This window comes from Parus major, chromosome 6, assembly GCF_001522545.3.
Source record: "Parus major isolate Abel chromosome 6, Parus_major1.1, whole genome shotgun sequence".
In the NCBI taxonomy this organism is placed as follows: Eukaryota; Metazoa; Chordata; class Aves; order Passeriformes; family Paridae; genus Parus; species Parus major.
The window spans coordinates 14,632,161-14,649,083 of record NC_031775.1 but is presented as its reverse complement, the minus strand read 5'-3'; the positions used below and the strand labels follow the sequence as shown (position 1 = coordinate 14,649,083).

Sequence of the window (16,923 nt, the reverse complement as noted above, 5' to 3'; positions counted from 1 at the left end):
ACCTGTGTAAAGGAGGGATTATCTACAGCTTTTCCTGTTTAATATGGACCATGAATGAGTCAAAGGCTCCAGGATGAGAAGAAACCAACCTGGGGACCTGTGTTTACATAATATCAATGCTAATTTGTGATGATTACCTTTCTTTCTCTTTACATATGTCTTTTCTATTGTAAATCTGTCTGTCTTGGAGAAAAGGCTGAATCTTCCTGGATTTTAGGCATTGTCTGGTGGTCACAGCAAAGCTTGTCTGAACAGAAATTGTAGTGCTCTCTGTGTAGTTAATGCCCTGCTTTTTGGCTGCAGCCATCTTTGTGATTAGCATGGATGAAACAGGTGATAAACCCAGAGGGTTTTATCTGAAACACCATGGGAAAGATCATTAAGATTTGGAGAGTGTAGAAAGGATGGGTAAAATATTTATTTATTTCCTCTGAATTTCTTCCGGAGGGAGAGAATGAGTTATCAATTATTTTCATTTTTTATTAAATCTATCATATCCCTTGAATCACTACCACATTTGGATTAAGCCACAACTGGAATATTATATATATATAGATAGATAGATAGGCAGCTATAATATAAAAGTTATATATTATTATTTATATATATAGTATAATATTATACTTTTAATATTGAAATCCAAACTCAGTGTAGTCTTACCACTTTGTAAAAGAACACTCCGACTCATCTGTCATTACAACAGAAATCCTCCTACCTGTGTGCTCTGAAAGCATAGTTTCAGAGTAAATATTCCACTTCTTTCTGCTATTTTATTTAGTTCAAACAAAAGTAAAAACCACATTTGTCTTTTTCCTCATGTGGAACATTCTTTGGGAAAAAAACTGAGAAGTTCAGCATAAGTCACAGTTTGTACTAAAGATGAAGATATGGGGTAGCTAAATTATTATCTTTTTTATGTACAATTTTCTATATACTGTACTGAACATGAAAGCTTTGTAAATCAGACGTGATATGCCAACCATCTCCAAGGCTTGGCACACAACTGTCTCATTAATTTCAATGGCCAAGTCACGACTGTAGGAGACTTGAACAATTAATCTAGTCCTTTTATGCAATGAAACAATGCCTAAGAGTGACATTTACCATGGGAAACTGGAAATAACTGAAATATCTAAAAAAGAAAAAAAGGTAGAGGAAGGTGCCTGAAAGATACATTCAAAAATGCCATTTCTGGAGGTTTCTGAGATTAATGAAAACAAACCTTATACTCTTGAGTCATAATGGCTTTCACATACACTATAAATGGGACAGTCTAGCAGGTGTCAGAATCTCTGGGTTAACTTACAGGGAAAACTCAAATGCTTTTGGAACTTTAAGAACAAAAGTAATTTAATTTATGTACATGCTTTCAGCAGTGAGATTTCCACACATCCAAAGTGACATCTCTAGGGGAAGAAAACCAAGGAGAAAAAAATGAAACCATCAGTTACTCCTTTTTCCCATTTGCATGGGTCAAAGGCTTTTTCTTCTCTGCCTCTGGCACCCCTGCCCTTTGATGCACAGCAATCAGAAAGGACAGCAGGCTGGCTGCTCTGAGAACCAGCTGCACAGAACCAGGACAGCACATCTGTATGGAGACAGGCAAGGGAGAAAGAGACCATGGATGCATTTGAGCAAGCAGCTTACCTCTGTTGTGACTCCCTTGCTTGCGCCTCCTGCTGCAGCTCCTGGTCTGTCTCCTGCTGATTCACTGCCAGAAGCTTGTGCCAATAAAGGGAGCAGCAGCAGAATTCTGTGTGAGATCTGCATGTATAGGAGAGCATGTTAAAGTGCTGCTTGTTTGGCAGTATTTAAGGAGTGGGGTTATTTTATGATAAATAGCACCATTGCATGATGTTCTGAAAGACCAAATTGCACCATGGACCTGCTGAGGTAAAGAGGAATCTAACCTGTCATTAGAGCACTTATTAGAGCTGGGTTATTCTTGTTCCCTGAGGCTGTGACAGATCTTCATCTGCACTGCTACCTGTCTTAGTAAGTGCTGTAACTACCATATTTTGGGATAAAAAGGAAGAATTCAGCTTTTCTCAAAGCTTTCTAGCTGTGAATGTGATCTCTGCTGCTGTGCATAGTACAAAGTGTTTTGGTCACTGGTTCCACACCAATTGCTTGTTCTCTGGATTGCTGATTGCTTGGGGACAAACCTTCATTGTTAGATAAACTTAGAATAAAAACAAGTGATTTGAAAGGTGTGAACACCACTGTACACAAAAAGGTGTTTGTTCTGAGTTACTCTGCTTCTGTAGGGATTCTCAGGAACAGAATTAGGTTTGAAAACATTGTTTAAAATTGGAGTCAAGAGAGGGTGCTAACACTAATTCTTATTATTTCCAAGCCATCTCCATGAGCTCTCTGAAAACAAAATATTGGAGACCCCTGCCTAACTACTGAATTAATTGTAGTCAGCCTTGGGGGGCTTGATTCTCACTGAAACTGGCCTCATTTCTTGATGCAGCAAATTCTTTGACACGTGGGTGCTAATGATATGCTGCCTTGCCTGGGAAAATTAATGAAGTACTTGTCAGTAAACAGAACCTGGGAGTCACCACAGAAACAATCCTGATTTATGAAGAAGGGCACAGTCTGTGGAAAAGCCGAAAAGGTGATTTCTCAATGAAAAGCATCACAGCTCAGATGATACCTCTGCTTAGTGAGAAATATTGAAGACTTTTCTCTGCTCTCTTCTTAGCTTACACCATCCTACATTTCTTTGTTTTGTAGGATTGCCAGCTGGGAATTATCTGCAACACTTTACCTTTATTACCTCGTGCTGGCACATGGGATTTATGATATGTTTTCTGGTATTGTTGATGGAAACCAAGTGAAGAGCAAAAGGTATGTTAGCCCATTAGAAAATGGAAAAGAGAGTGAAAGTAATGCATAGAAAAAGAGAATAGAAAACACAAAACCTAGAAACAGAAACTTCCCAGGATGGGCTGTCCTTACAGAGAGAACCAGGACAGCTGAGATAGTAAGAATGCTGTTTTAAAATGCTGTGGCATGACTGAAACCCAGGTGGTCTGGCCTGGAGCTGGACATAGCATGAACTCAGTTTAGTGTTATAAAACACAGGCTCTTCTCCATGCCATGGAGGGGTTTCTTTGTGCTTGTTGGGTTAATCCTGTGCTGCAGCAGAGGTGCAAGGAACCCTTGTGTTGCTACAAGGATGTTGTACAAGTAGTTAACAGTCTTCTGAGGGAAAGTGTAAGGTGTTAGTGTCCCTCTTGCCCAGACACTGGCCACTCCAGGACTGCATTTCTTGGAAATGTGAGTTTCAGAGGACTGTTCTGCACACATGACTTCAACAAGCCACAGATTTCTCTCCTGACAGTAGTTTAACTCATGTGATTTGTAGCAATACAGACTCCAGTGCTTGGAATTTAAAGAGACAAGTGATCTGTAACTTTTATTGAATATACTGTTCTTAAGCTATTGGTATCTAGCTAAAAAAAATAGTTTACCTTATAATTTCCCTGGTGAAGGCCCTTCTGAAAAATATTTAGTTCCATTCTGGCTCACATGAAACTTTTGAAGTGTTGTCAAATTCTGTCAGGACGTAAGAATCATGTTTCCTACACAGACTGGGTAGGTGACAGCTTGTCTATGCACCGAGTCTTGGCACCTTTTGGAGAAAAAAAACCTTATTCATAAAAAGAATTAAAATTTTTCAGAGCTCTAGTCTTCATTTACAAGCATGGCAAAGAGCACTGAAGCAACAGGTTAAGCAGAAGTGAACCTGTGACTATATACATTTGCATGAGTCTCATACCTCATCATGGTTGGGCTGTTTAATTGTTCTTCAGTTGAAACTCTAACCAGAGTAATCACTTCAGTGCTTTTCAAGAGGACCTGGGATGTGCTGCTGGATTAAATGGTAATTTACACTGTCTTGGGAAAATTGTTGCTTGAAGCTCTTCCTCTATTTTGGAGAGGATGGGGTTTTTTTCTTGTTTTCTTTTTTTCTTTCTTTCTTTCTTTTTCTTTTTTCTTTTTTTTTTTTTGTTGGTTTGTTTGTTGTTTTTCTTTAATACTTTTTCAGATTACCATACATTTATTTATTTTTGTTAGGAAAGGATTAATTAAACTACTAAGTTGTTTTATGTAGCATCTTAATGATTCAATATTTCTATCAACAAGTTGTAGTTTATAAATTCCAACAAGCGGGTCAGTAGATGCTGGAGGAAATGAATATCTTAGGATCCTGATGTGAAGAAGTATTGGTGAGGAAGACCTTTTCACCTTTGAGATGTTACTCACTGTTTCATGTGCTCAGTCCAACAGCATATTCACCACATGCTGAAAGACAGAAAGATAACTCTGTTGTGAGGATCCCAGTGAGTCTGTCACAGGTAGGTGTTATGTCTCTGTCTGTTACATGCCAGCCTAATTTTCTTCAGATTAACTGCCATTGAAAGGGTGAGAACTGGTGCCAGAAACTAACACCACAGCCAGTGATGTTGTACTACTTTAATTAGAGAAGGCTGGAGATAGAATAAGTAATTTTAAGCGGTCCTCCACCTCGCTGAGAATAAATACAGAAATTATTTGGAAACAGAAATTCTCAAATGTAAGGTACAGGGCTTGGATTTAAGATGCATGCTTACATGTTTATGTTTTAGGACTTTTTTAAAAATTTGCTTGAAATATGTGAAATGTGATTTAAACTATAAAGGGAAAAGATATTTTTGAGGTGGATGCAGGCATTTGAAATACACTTGCCTTGCTCGGAAAGACTGAGTGTAGTAGAGAATGCATCAGCATCTTATCTTCAGGGCTACCAGCAATACTTCTCTTCCCAATTAGCATATAAACTATCAGGTTAGACATGAATCATATTCATTGGTTGGGCTGGGCTAGAAAGAGAAGACTGAGCAAAAGTAATGGAAATGGCTGGCCTGTTTAATTAAAGACTAAGAGGCTAATTATAGAGCTTTCATTTAATGCATGGGATTGAGTTGCTTCCCTTTTTCTGACATTTGAGGTGTTCCTGCAGAAGGTTTGGAATGTGTTTTAGTCAACAGTAGCTTGGGTGGCAAAGTAGTTACAATTGTTCATGATTTTAAGTTTTAGATTTCATTCTCTTTATTCTTTTCACTCCTCCATTTCTTTATTTGTGAAACTTTCTTCCCTTCTCTTTCCCTCAAGGTCTCTTGACCTGTTTTGCTAGTTTCCTTTTTCGGTAACTGAAAGATGTTATTGCAGAAATGACAAAGGAAAATGCTTCTGTGTTGTAACTTGTTCCGTCAGGCTCCCATAAGCTGCTGTTCTCACGTTTACCTCCCTGGGCTGGGTTTCTGAAGACAATTGTTTTATGCTACTGAGTAGAAAGCACTGAGAGGAAAGGCAGCTTAAGAAAAAGTGGTACTTTTAAGTTAACTATTAACCAGATTCAAACAAGCTCCAGCACATGTCAAGCGAGGGTAACTAGTTGGGCTGGTGAACAAGGAGGAACTCCAGAGTGAAGAATAGGCATGGGGATACTCTATTCAGAGGTAGGTAACCATTTTCTGCAGTTGCTACTGAGGGTATGGATATTCACTGGGCTTGGTTTGTTCCCTTCACAGCCTCCCATACACAGGCTTATAGAGAGATCTGGAAGATTTCTTCCCTTTGGAGATGTTTTCCTTTGTCTATTACAAGCCGCCAGTAGTATTGTTAATAGAAGCAAAGAAAACGCAATAACCGGCATAATTACTGTGGCTTTGAACACAAAATACGTGTTCAACATTTTCTGTTGTTCTGTGCTGAAATCAGAATGATTCTGTACATGGTGCAAGCAATGAACAACTTTGCAAAAAGCAGACAGCTCCTTGGCTTACACTGAATACAGATAATAAAGTTAATGCCTAAGAAAACCTCCTGCTCACTCTCCCCATATTGTTTTAGGAAGGTAATTTTTTTTTATCTTTACGGGTTTTCCTCCAAACTATGGTTCATTTAACATTTTCCTATACTTTAGCATAAATTCTACCAAAAAATATTCTGTTATAAATTTCCCATTTGTACGTGTGGGAACAAATGAGGATTTTGGCCTTTTGTGACTGTGAAAAGAGAGCATTGCACTGTGTTTCTTTTTCTGGAGATAGCATTACATAGCTGTTGTTTTTAGAGGTTACATTTCTGTGCTGAAAGCCAGCCTTTTATTTTTAAAAAGCTATTCAATGAAATCAAGTATCTTCTCCTCTTTCAGTATTACAAGGAGCTTGAATCTGTGCATTCACAAGGTGACTGGCGGAACAGACTGTAGCTTATTCTGAAAGGATTTCTTGCCTCTCTCCAGACCTACTACTCTGGGATAGTATTGCAGTGTCTAGCTTAATTTCACAGGTGTTCAAATGCTGTCCATGTTTTCCATGATTATTAATTAATCTTTTCATATACATTCATTTCCTCTCTTTAAACATTTTGAGATCCAGTTTTCTGGGTAAATTATGGTTCATTTATACAGGGTAGAAAGCTAGGAAACTAAAGATAAAGAATTGTGAATTGCCTTTTCTGAGAAGTATGTATTTGATATTGATGCATTCCTCAGCATCCTAAACATAATTTAGACTTTCATGTTAAGTTCATAGCATGCTTTTGCAATAATTTTAGTGTAAAGGAAGAGGCTATGGATTTGTTCAGAATATTTTGATATTACAAATTGTCTTCCTTTTTTCTAAATGATTGCAAAAGAGTTGACGTAATTTAGGCAATCCCCTGGAGTTCTAAAGGAGGAAGCAATTATAAACTGAAATTGCTCTCCAAGTTGCAAGACAGGCTTTACCTTCACCTCCTCTCTTTTAAGTGAATGCTTTGTCCTTCATACTATGCCTTTACTTCATGTGTGGTAGAACTTGCTAAATAGCTGGAGGTTTATCAGTAGCCCAGCAAAGCTAAGCAGGGATTGATGCAAGAAATTCTGAATACATCAGACAGCTTCAGATGTGGTGGTTCATCTGGATCTGAGTAAAGTACTAGGAGCTGACATTAATCATGTTCCACAATTGATTTTAAAAAAAAAAAAAATCAGTTCTATAATTGTCCTTCCTCATAGTGAAAGTATTATTGTTTTTCTTGTACCCCTTATTTGGTGGTCTTGCACTGAGTGCTCTCAACCATGAAAACCTTTGCATGTCCTGTGAGCACTTCTCACTTTTCCTGAGACCTTACATACTGAACAATTAAATCCTGGTCTGAAAGGCTTGCAGAAGAAGTAGTATTGTAGAAAGAGAGATTTTAAACACCTAGCCATTGGGATATCTAATCTTCAAACTCTACTTTCCATTCTCCAGTGTCTTCCCTCTGCATTTTATTCAGCTGGGCAGACTGTGCTCCAGTTCATGATTAGCCCTGATGCTATGGCTGAGAAAAGGCACCACTGGTGAGGGTGGAAGGAGTGTTTGGTGCTGTGGTTCTCTTTTCTTCCCTCCCTTCCACTGCAGGATTTGTGCAAAGTCACACTGTCAGGTTCATCCCGTGCACCTTGTCTGAGTGCTGGGTGGTGCTACAGAAGTGTGAATGAGAGCAGAAGTGAAGGGCTTTGCTGCCAGACACTTGAGAGAGGCCTTCTCTTCCTCTTTACCTTTCCCTGCTGCCCCTCCCCTCAGACTGAGCCTGTGTCTGTGTTGGGTGCAGTGTTGTTGTGCCTGTGCTGGGTCTGCCCTGCTGCTTTATGGAGTTGGGCCAGGTCTGCTGTGAGTTCTCTGGGGCAGTCAGGACAGTGGGATTGATAAATGATGTGGCTTGGGCAAGAGTAGCTGTGGCAGTAGAGACGGACAAAGACACCTGTTTCTTCTTCCACCATAACCAATCTTTATTCTTCACAGCTTGAATTTACGTAGTTATCAGAAGGCATCGTATTTAATTCTAATTGGTTAGCAAATTATTGTAACTCAGTTCATTGGCTAGAATTTGCTAGTGTATGTGTAAGTCAAAAACTTTCTTTCTAGGTATGTTTACATTCTTGTCTCCTGGGAAGTGGATGTTTCACATGGGTAGAACCTTTCTCCTCACAGGTGCAATCAGTTCCCACAGGAACAGATTGATATGCAAGCTGATTCTCATTGTTATAATTATTTTCTCATGGGAACTTATCAGGCTAGCTGTTAGCTACACTTAGTAACAAGGCTTGTTGAAGTAACAAGGCCTGACACATAATTTTACAAGGCCTTTGTTTTGTAAGGTTTTACCTATATTTGACAAGTAGCCACTCTGTGTCTTGGACTGCAAATCCCTCCTCCAGAAGCTGAGAACTGGGCTTCCACTGGTGCTTGCTTTAGAATTTGTTGTTATGGGAGCACTTTTCTTCTCACATGTCCCTAAAGGAGACCCCATAGACCTGACTGTGCTCAAGTTGTCAGTGCAGCTGTGGGAAAAAGAGGGATCTCCTGCCTGTCCTCCACTTCCATCACACCTCTGCTTCATAGTCCTGCTCCTCACCACAGCTGAACGTGAGCCCAAGACTTCAACTTTGGATGCTTTGTGTATGGCTTGCATCTTGCATGTGAAACTCAGGTATTCTGAGCACTATCCCATTGGTTTATTTCTCTCCTGTGTATGATGGGTGGATAACAATAACACAGCAATAATAATAATAACCATAACACAATATGAACCTGATTGTTAAGCTGTGTCACTACTGAGGCAATCTTCTAACACTGTAGAAAACTGAGTTTGATTTTTCAGTCTCTTATCCTCCAGGTTTTTCTATAGACTTAAAGGAAATATATTTTCTTGGGTTTTAGGTGGAACCTGCTGTTTGTACCTAACACTGTTCTAACTCCATACTTGGCCTCCCTGCTGATACTCTAGATAGATGTTGTCTATCTGTAAGAAATTCTATTATTGTCTTATGAGCAAACTTCGGAGAATAGTTTAAAACAGACTTAAGCACAGTTATTCCTCCTTTAGATAGGGTTGCCAGAGTGACAATCCAAAACAAGTGAGAGGTGGAAAAGAGATTTGTAGCTGAGGCTTCACAACCACAGAAATCCTGGCACATGCTCAAGCCCTAGCCTGGGGCCAGGCAGGTTTCGTGTCCAATCTGTTGCCACTGGAAGCCTGTTTTGTTACTTTGCTCTGCTTATGAATATAAATCTCTTTCTATTTTTTATGCTAAATTTCTTGGTCAGATGTATCAACTTTTTTACCAAGTTCCCTGTCTGCTTTAATACTGACCCTTTAATTTATTTTGAAACACTGACAGCGCTGTCTCTCCCTACCCCAGCTAAGCAAATCAGCCTTTGTTCAGGCTCTCCATATTCCTCAGTTGTAGAGATGTTTTATGCTCCTGCCATGGTCTGATCTCATTTTAGGACCCAAATGACAAGAACTCTATACACTATCCCAGTGAAGTGTCTTCTATAACATCTGTTCCTGTGAGAGACACTGTCTAATATAACATTTGCCTTTCTTGGACAAGTGACCGAGTGTTACCTATTTGTAATTGTTCTTATCTTTATACTTTCCTAACACAATTTTTTCTGAATCCTTATTGTTACTGATATGAATATCATGAACTTATAGTTGTTGGTACTGATTTGTTCCTTTACTTAAATATTCTGCTACTATGTTTGCTCTTCCAGGCATGGAGTCATGTTTGCCAATTTGGGAGGCATGTTACAAGTTTGGTCTGTGTGGCTTTTCACTTTCCTCTGACTAAAAGGTTTTTTCAAGAATACAAACCAGTGGAGTGGGCCTCAAAAAAAAAATCCCATACAAATGGGAAAAAAGTTTGTGTTGTTTTGTTGTTTTTTTTCTTTAAAAATGAATGGAACGCGTTCATGCAGACAGTATAATTTCTGCAAAGAATCCCCATTCCAGGGGAATAATAATGATTCTAAAATAAATAAAATTAAATACATCAGTTACCCAAGTATTAGTTGTTGGAATGGATGAGAACTTCCTCACATTCTCTGTGCCCTGGATGTTTTCTGAGAACTGCTGGTTTCAGAAGGTGAAAGAGCATGTGTGACTTGTGTGTGCTGGTCTCTGTGCATGACTTCAGCCCCCAGTAATGTGGTCTCTTGGGGAGTGGTCTGTGTACCATCATTGTTCATGGCTCTAGAACTGAGTTCAGCAGTAGTAAGGTTTAGAAAAAAGGTCCCACAGATCAATAAAAGTATCAGTCAGAAATGCCTTGAGTTTAAACACGTAACAAGTAAAAGTCTTGGAGGCAGTACAGAAAGAAAAGCAAAAAGGCATAACCTGGAGCTGCTGAATGAGCAAAACCAGCCTAGAAAGGAGTAAATTTATATGGTGACTGGGATTTGAGCAGATGTTCAACCAAAGAGCAAATCTCCTGCATCTTTAAATGAGCAAAACAGTAGCAGAGAACAAGAGTAGTAGGGAAATCAGAGATGCAGACAGACTCCACAGGATCTTCTCTTTCCGGGACATGAAGATACAGTACCTGACACCAACATGACAGAGAGCAAATATCTAGAGAAAACTGATCTTTTAGATGGCACCTGCGGGCAAATCACACCAAAAGGGACTTAAAAGAGGCTTTTCTCCTCAAAATCATTAAAACAGTCTGGTGAAATGCAAAATACCAAATGGTATATGTAGGCTTCTGTAGAAATACAGACAGGTGTGCAAATTTAAAATATGGCATGTGCTCTTTGTAGATTTTTGTCTGATATAATAAAAACAAAACAAGAAGTGGTGCAAGGTCTGGTAAGCATGTAAATTCTTTATTTGGAAACAAATCACTTCTCTTACGCAGCTGTCCGTAGAACTAAGCAGCAATTATTCTGGAGATAAACATGTAGATCAAAGGTCAGCTGAAAAAGTGTAAATAAGATTAATAATTTTAGGCAGGAAGGCATGTGGGTAGAGGGGAGGACAGAAGGGAGCGAACTAGCTGGAGGAGTGAGGAAAGAGCTCAGAGTTTAGGACTAGATCTTTTTCATTTAGAGTATATAGGATGTGAAAAAAAAGGAGAATGAAAAAGATAAAACTACAGCTAATATTTAAAGAAAATTTCTGTTTTGGAAAATGTTGGGTAAAATTCTCAGTATCGAAGAAAAGAAAGACTTATTCTGCTTTTGACTGGAGAACTCAAATGCTACCTCTCTCTGCTCTGCCTCTAAATATTAGTTTCTGCCTGTTTTAGGCTGTTAGAAACTTGCAGATCTCCTGCCCTTCTCGGTTTCTCTTAGTCTGAATTCTTGCCACTGGAGAGGGAAGGAATTTTAGGTCAAGGATGTGCAGAAATACTGAATGAAAAGCTGACCAGCAAGCAGCTCTCAAAAGCCAAGCAGGATCTGACCTGTGGGCACACTGACAGGTATTTTTTCTAGTTATTTCAAGGTCTAGAAAAGAAGAATTGGTGGTGGTTTGGTTTTTCACCTTTCACCTGAAGTGCAGCTCTCTTCTGGGAACAGATGAGTCAGGAGTGGTTCCTTCTGTTCAGCAGTGCTCAGCCAAAGGGAAAGCCTGATGTAAACTCGGGCATGTGGGCTTGTCCCTGCTTGCTGCTTGGTACAGTGACCAGCTCCTGTGAGAATGGAAGCCAGTTTTGTTGGTTTGGTGTGGGTTTTTTCCCTAATGGCTGCAAATAAATAGGATTTATTTCCTGGATTATAGAAATAGCATCCAAAATGAACAGAAAATCCATTCCACTGTGCAAAGGCTGTAACTTTGGGGCTGAGAGCCGTGTAGCAGCTGCAGGAGTGTCTCCTACCACCATCTTCTGGAAGGCACCAAGAACTACAGCCTCTGCCAAGTATTTCAGGGTGTGTGAGTAGTAAGCCAGAATGGGAAGTATGGATGTCTTAATGAAACACGAACTGATGAATATTATCTTCTCACTTCAGCCCATCTGTCAGGCAGCTTATAACAACGATTTCAATCAAGTTCATCTGCTTTTGGAAAACAACAGCAACTATCTGAATGTCCAGGACAGCTTTGGTGGAGACACCCCCTTAATTTGTGCATGCAGACAAGGAAACAACAGGATAGTGAACTATCTTCTTAGAAAACATGCTGATGTCAACCTCAGAAATAAGGTAAGTGGCCACTGACTCTCCCTTTGTGGGACTGTTCTTTCAGATTCTTGGAGTGCCAGTGGGGACATGGGCAAACACAGACAAAACTTAAGTTTGCTTCCTACTGAGGATACGTGCAGAAACAGGTGGAGCAAAAAGACTTCTCTGCTTATTTTGGTGCCCTGTGTCCCAGTCCATTTTGCCAACCTATAGCAAGTTGAACACTGTAGCACAAAACTTTACAGACATGCCCTTTAGTTGCTTTGGTATATTCAGTATTCAGAGAATTTTTTTAATCTCTGTTCTCAGTAGGAGCCTGTGGTGGTTATTGCTACTTTCCTGTCTTCCTCTGGTGTCCCAAAAGAGATGTTTCACATGTCCTTGCTTCAGTAGCCAGCACCTCCGTAAGGAGGGGGCTGTGGTGATTCCTCCTGCTGATTTACCTTGCTGTGTGGCACCAGTAGCCACATGAGATACCTGCTCTCTCCTTCAAATTTCTGCAGCCAGGTCCAAGTTTTCCAGCATACACATAGAATCCTTTGGATCCCACATCCTCCTTGCAGGTGTAGTCCCATTTTCATGACCCTCTATGTGTTAAATGTGCTTCTGCTTGAAGGAAGCAAGATGCATGTGTCTATTTATGTTTGAAAATCACAGGGGAATTTCTATTAGTCTAAAAGGAAGCTTGTGGAATTTAAAATGGTCTGGTCTTTTCAGTATTAAACAAGGTGAGATAGCTGAATCTGGTACTAACCAGAGTTACTCTGTGTTTAGAAGGACCGCACTTGCCTCCATTACGCTGTGAGAAAACGGTTCACCTTCCTGGACTATGTGCTCATCATAATCCTCATGCCAGTTATGCTTATTGGATACCTTCTCATGGTGAGTCTGGATGGAAGCAAGAATGACCCTGGATCTTTCCCTTGAACACATTCTTCATGGCAGTGTTTCAGGCCAGGAACCTCTATAGAATATGGACTGCTTCCTTAAAGCAAGACTGAATGTGTACAGCAGAAGGAGCAGGAGTTTTGCTGTGACTGTAGCTGGTGAAGGAACAGATTTGTATTACTGCATCAGTCTGACATTTCCATGCCTCTTTTTGGAAAAAAGCACAGTATTTAGCACAAATATACTTAAGACTATATGCAGATGAACTGTGTTACTGTGTTACTCCTTTCCTTGCTCTAAACAGGTCTCAAAGACAAAACAGAATGAACACCTGGTCAAGATGTTGCTTAGAGCTGGAGTCGATGTGAATGCTACAGACTCTGTAAGCGGGTTTATACAAATGCAAACATGGCTCACATTCAGAAAACAATACTAAAAACAGACTACAGAATCTTCTAGCACTATTGTTGGAGTCGGAACATCAGGGACTGAACTTACCAGAAGGATTCAATGTTTCTCCTTGACACTCAGGCAATAGATTATAGTGTATGCAGAAATAGTTCCCCACTGATCAACTAATCCACCCTTTCTGAACAATGCCTTCAATAAGAGAATCCAGCAAGCTGGGCTGACGTACTTATGTATTAAATACCCAATTTTGTAGATATTCTAGTGATATAAGCACCTGAGTTTATCAGCATTTACAAGATTTTGAACGGGAACAGATTTGTGGGCTACAGGACAAGACCCCATGTCTTCTCTTGGTCTTCAGAGTGTGGTATCTGCCATAATACAGAGTTATGAATCCACTAGCCCACTTGGGTGAGGTAAACAACTCCTCTCCTCTCAGGTAGAAAAGGAGAAACACCAATTTAATCAGCAATGAAATTCTAGAACACTGAAGTGCAAGCAAACAGTATCACTTAAGATGTAGTTTCTGAGATCAAGCTGGTGTGATCCTCTGAAATGATTGGCTTCCTGCTAATGTATCAAACCTGCTTTAGCAGTTGCATTCTAGGGAAGGAATTATTTTTTTTGTTCCTGTTTTTCTCATGGTAACATTATTTGTTTTACTGTGGGATATATTGTGACAGGAAATGGTATGTATGCTTTGCATAGATAGTCCTGCTTACCTAAGGCCTACTAAAGAAGTTGCAGAAATAAAATTAATCTGCTTATGTTCCCCTTCAGTCTGGCAGCACAGCCCTTCACTATGCTTGTGAAATGAAAAACCAGGCAGTCATTCCTCTACTGCTTGAGGCTCATGCAGATACTTCTGTAAAGAATCAGGTAAGAAGGCGAGGTTGATAAATGTATTTACTTATCACGGTGGTCGACCAGTAATTTCATTGTAGGCCTTAGCTGGTGCAGAGCAGTTTTAAGAAAAGGGTGCACAGCTTCCTGGAAGCCAATTTTTTTCCTGTTTGATACAAAACATTTGCTCCATTGCCTTTATTGACAAGACCAACTTTAAAGTATGAATCCTTCACTGCTGGATTTCTACCAGTAGAAGCTGCCTGCATGTCCCCTGGCTTAGCACATCTCTTAGCTATATTTATGTTGCCTCTTAGCTCAGAGCTACTCTGTAGTTGCTCCTAAGATGAGGGCTGCAGGGCAGGGATAAAAGTCTTCCTGGGTGGTTTTTGTGCTGCTGAACACCCTTCTCCTGAAAGGCTAAGTCAAGCTGTTTCTGTCACCAGAGCAGCTCAAGTGTTGCCCAAATCAATACTGACCTGGGAGTATCTGCACTACTGAGTTGAGGTGAGAAGTGTATTACCTATATTGCTCTTGAAACCAAATCTTAGCTAAGCTCTGTACATTTGGATGTTACTCCCAGGAAACAATGGAAAGGCTTTCCCTATTGCAGGGGGGGGGGTCTCTGTTCCTTTCTTCAGCCAGACCAGTATTAGGCCCAGCATGTCCTGAAACCTTTATTTTGGAGCAGAAGTGACAGGGCACCTTACACAGGTGACAAAATTGGGAAATCTCTTTGTACTTGACCCATATCTATCATATTGCAATGTATTTCATGTGTTTCTTTCAGGATGGGGAGACTCCCTTGGATATAGCAAGAAGATTACAGTTCCACAACATTGAAAGCATGATAAGAAAAGATTCTTAGCCATCAAGGACTCAAACATGAAGAAAATTACCTCATCTGACAATCCACCTTTCACAATAGCAGAAGTCCAGCAGATGATGAGGGCTGATACTTGATAAAGACCCAGTCCATATCCACCCATTCCCTGCTGCAGACTTGGACAATTTTCTGTGAGATTTGTCAGTACCCTAAGGCCATGAGAGGGCTGAAAGAAGTTAATTTTATTTTCTAAACCATTAATTACTTCAATAGTGTTCAAAATATTGCCCTTCCCATCTGTTTCATCAATTTTATTACTTGACTTCTGCAGACTGTGGATTTTGAAAGCTAGCTATAAAATATGTAGAAGCCTAAACATTGCATATGATGGTTGGCAGCCAATGCAAAAATAAAATACCCTTTAGAGTGTGTGTTACTTGTTCCATAGGGGAACTAAACAATATGCTAGAGCAGTTATAAAAGGTCTGGTACCCTTCTTAGTATTTCTCTTCTTACAATGGGAGGGGCTGGGAAAATAGATCTCTCAGTTGAGCCCCTCCTCCTTCCATCCTTCCAACAATTTTCACACACCTTAATTCTCACTGTGTTGCTACAAGAGTAGAACTATCTTTTTTTTGTTTGTTTTGTTGGGGTTTTTTTGTTTGGGTTTTTTTTTTTTTGTTTCCCATCTAGAAACAGCAAAAAGAGATTCAATGCCTTGCTGGAGACCATAAAGTAAGTCAATTTCCAGACCACTTTAATGCATTAAGAAATAGTAAAGAAAATGTGTTTGGCTCAGTAGAGAAACAGGTCTCTTGACTACTTTTCCAATATAAACAGTGTACTAAAGAAAAAAAAGAGTCAATAAATGAAATGCTGTTGATGGAAACCAGATGTATCATTCCCCTGGGACTAGACAGGATAGCATGCTGCAGAGTGGTGCATGCAGCAGAGGATAATACCAATCATAATAATAATATATCCATGAGTCTTCTCTTGCATAGGTGAAGGCAGAAGAAAACCTGCAGTGATAAGCAATGTATGAAAGTGGCCCAGTGCTTTGTGATTTAATAATGCAGCAATAAAAGGGAAACTCCTTTTATACACTGCTGTGTTGTGCCTCCTTGGTCTATTGGATCTTTATTTCTGTTGATAATTTTGGCCTTTTCCTGTAAGCTGTTAAAAGCTTTTGCAAATGCAGTGCAGCATTGCTAATGGATGCCACAGTAGGTGCATGGACAAGCTAGTGCACTTCTCCTGTGTTGCAAAGACAGGCATATTTTTCACTGTCACTGTTGCATTGGATGTCAACTCCAACTACAAAGGGTCTTGGCTGGACAAGATGAGTTTGAGGCTGCAGCCAGGAAGACCCCATGAAACAAAGCTCCTTGCAGGAGCCTGTAATAATGAGCATTTTGTGTGGAATCTGGGGACAGACTCCAGATCAGCTTGTAGGTGAGAAGAGGGGAGGCACTTGCTGTGGATTATGAGGACACCATCTCTTATGGCAAAGGGCTGGAAAGGGAAAACATCCAACTGCTTTCCCATGTTTTAGGAACTGCTTGAATGAAGAATGGCTCAGACACAGAGCTGTGTAAAAGTGAGTGCTGACAGCTCAGAGTGCTTGCAACAGCTTCATTGCCTGTGTGAAGAATAATTCATAGGGTGGAAGCTGTATTGCCTGGGGTGCACCTTCCTGGATGGGTCTGCATCTCCTTATTCCACAGCTGCCATCCATGGTCTTTGAAACTGTGAGGGGTTCAGGGTGTGTGAACAAACATTTGGGTGATTTGTAGGCATGGAGGGCAAAGGAATACGTCTATGATTTTTTTTTGAGGTTGGATTCCTTGCTGTTTTGTAGTCATCTATTATCTGCTCAGTTTCTTGTGTTTGAAGATCTCTTGGTTCTGTTGACATTACAAGGTTATTTGAGGAGGGAAAATAGAAGACTGCTTCTCTGTC

The 16,923-nt window shown here is 40.0% G+C and overlaps 1 protein-coding gene across 4 annotated transcripts; it reads left to right on the top strand.

Annotated features, from left to right (window-relative positions):
* Positions 1 to 5,219: 5,219 nt before the first annotated feature.
* On the top strand, positions 5,220 to 16,065 carry ANKRD22 (ankyrin repeat domain 22). Of its 4 annotated transcripts, XM_015633257.3 has the most exons (7): positions 5,252 to 5,513; positions 11,593 to 11,741; positions 11,823 to 12,014; positions 12,768 to 12,875; positions 13,186 to 13,263; positions 14,073 to 14,171; positions 14,926 to 16,065. In XM_015633257.3, exons 2-7 carry the CDS (start codon positions 11,607 to 11,609, stop codon positions 15,001 to 15,003), a joined length of 690 nt encoding a protein of 229 aa, XP_015488743.1. In that variant the 5' UTR covers positions 5,252 to 5,513; positions 11,593 to 11,606; the 3' UTR covers positions 15,004 to 16,065. The 4 variants fall into 4 exon arrangements, with proteins under 4 accessions (XP_033371563.1, XP_015488745.1, XP_015488743.1 ...); XM_015633259.2 differs by lacking the exon at positions 11,593 to 11,741 and having other exon boundaries at positions 5,247 to 5,513; XM_015633256.3 differs by lacking the exon at positions 5,252 to 5,513 and having other exon boundaries at positions 11,558 to 11,741.
* The last annotated feature ends 858 nt before the right edge of the window (positions 16,066 to 16,923 follow it).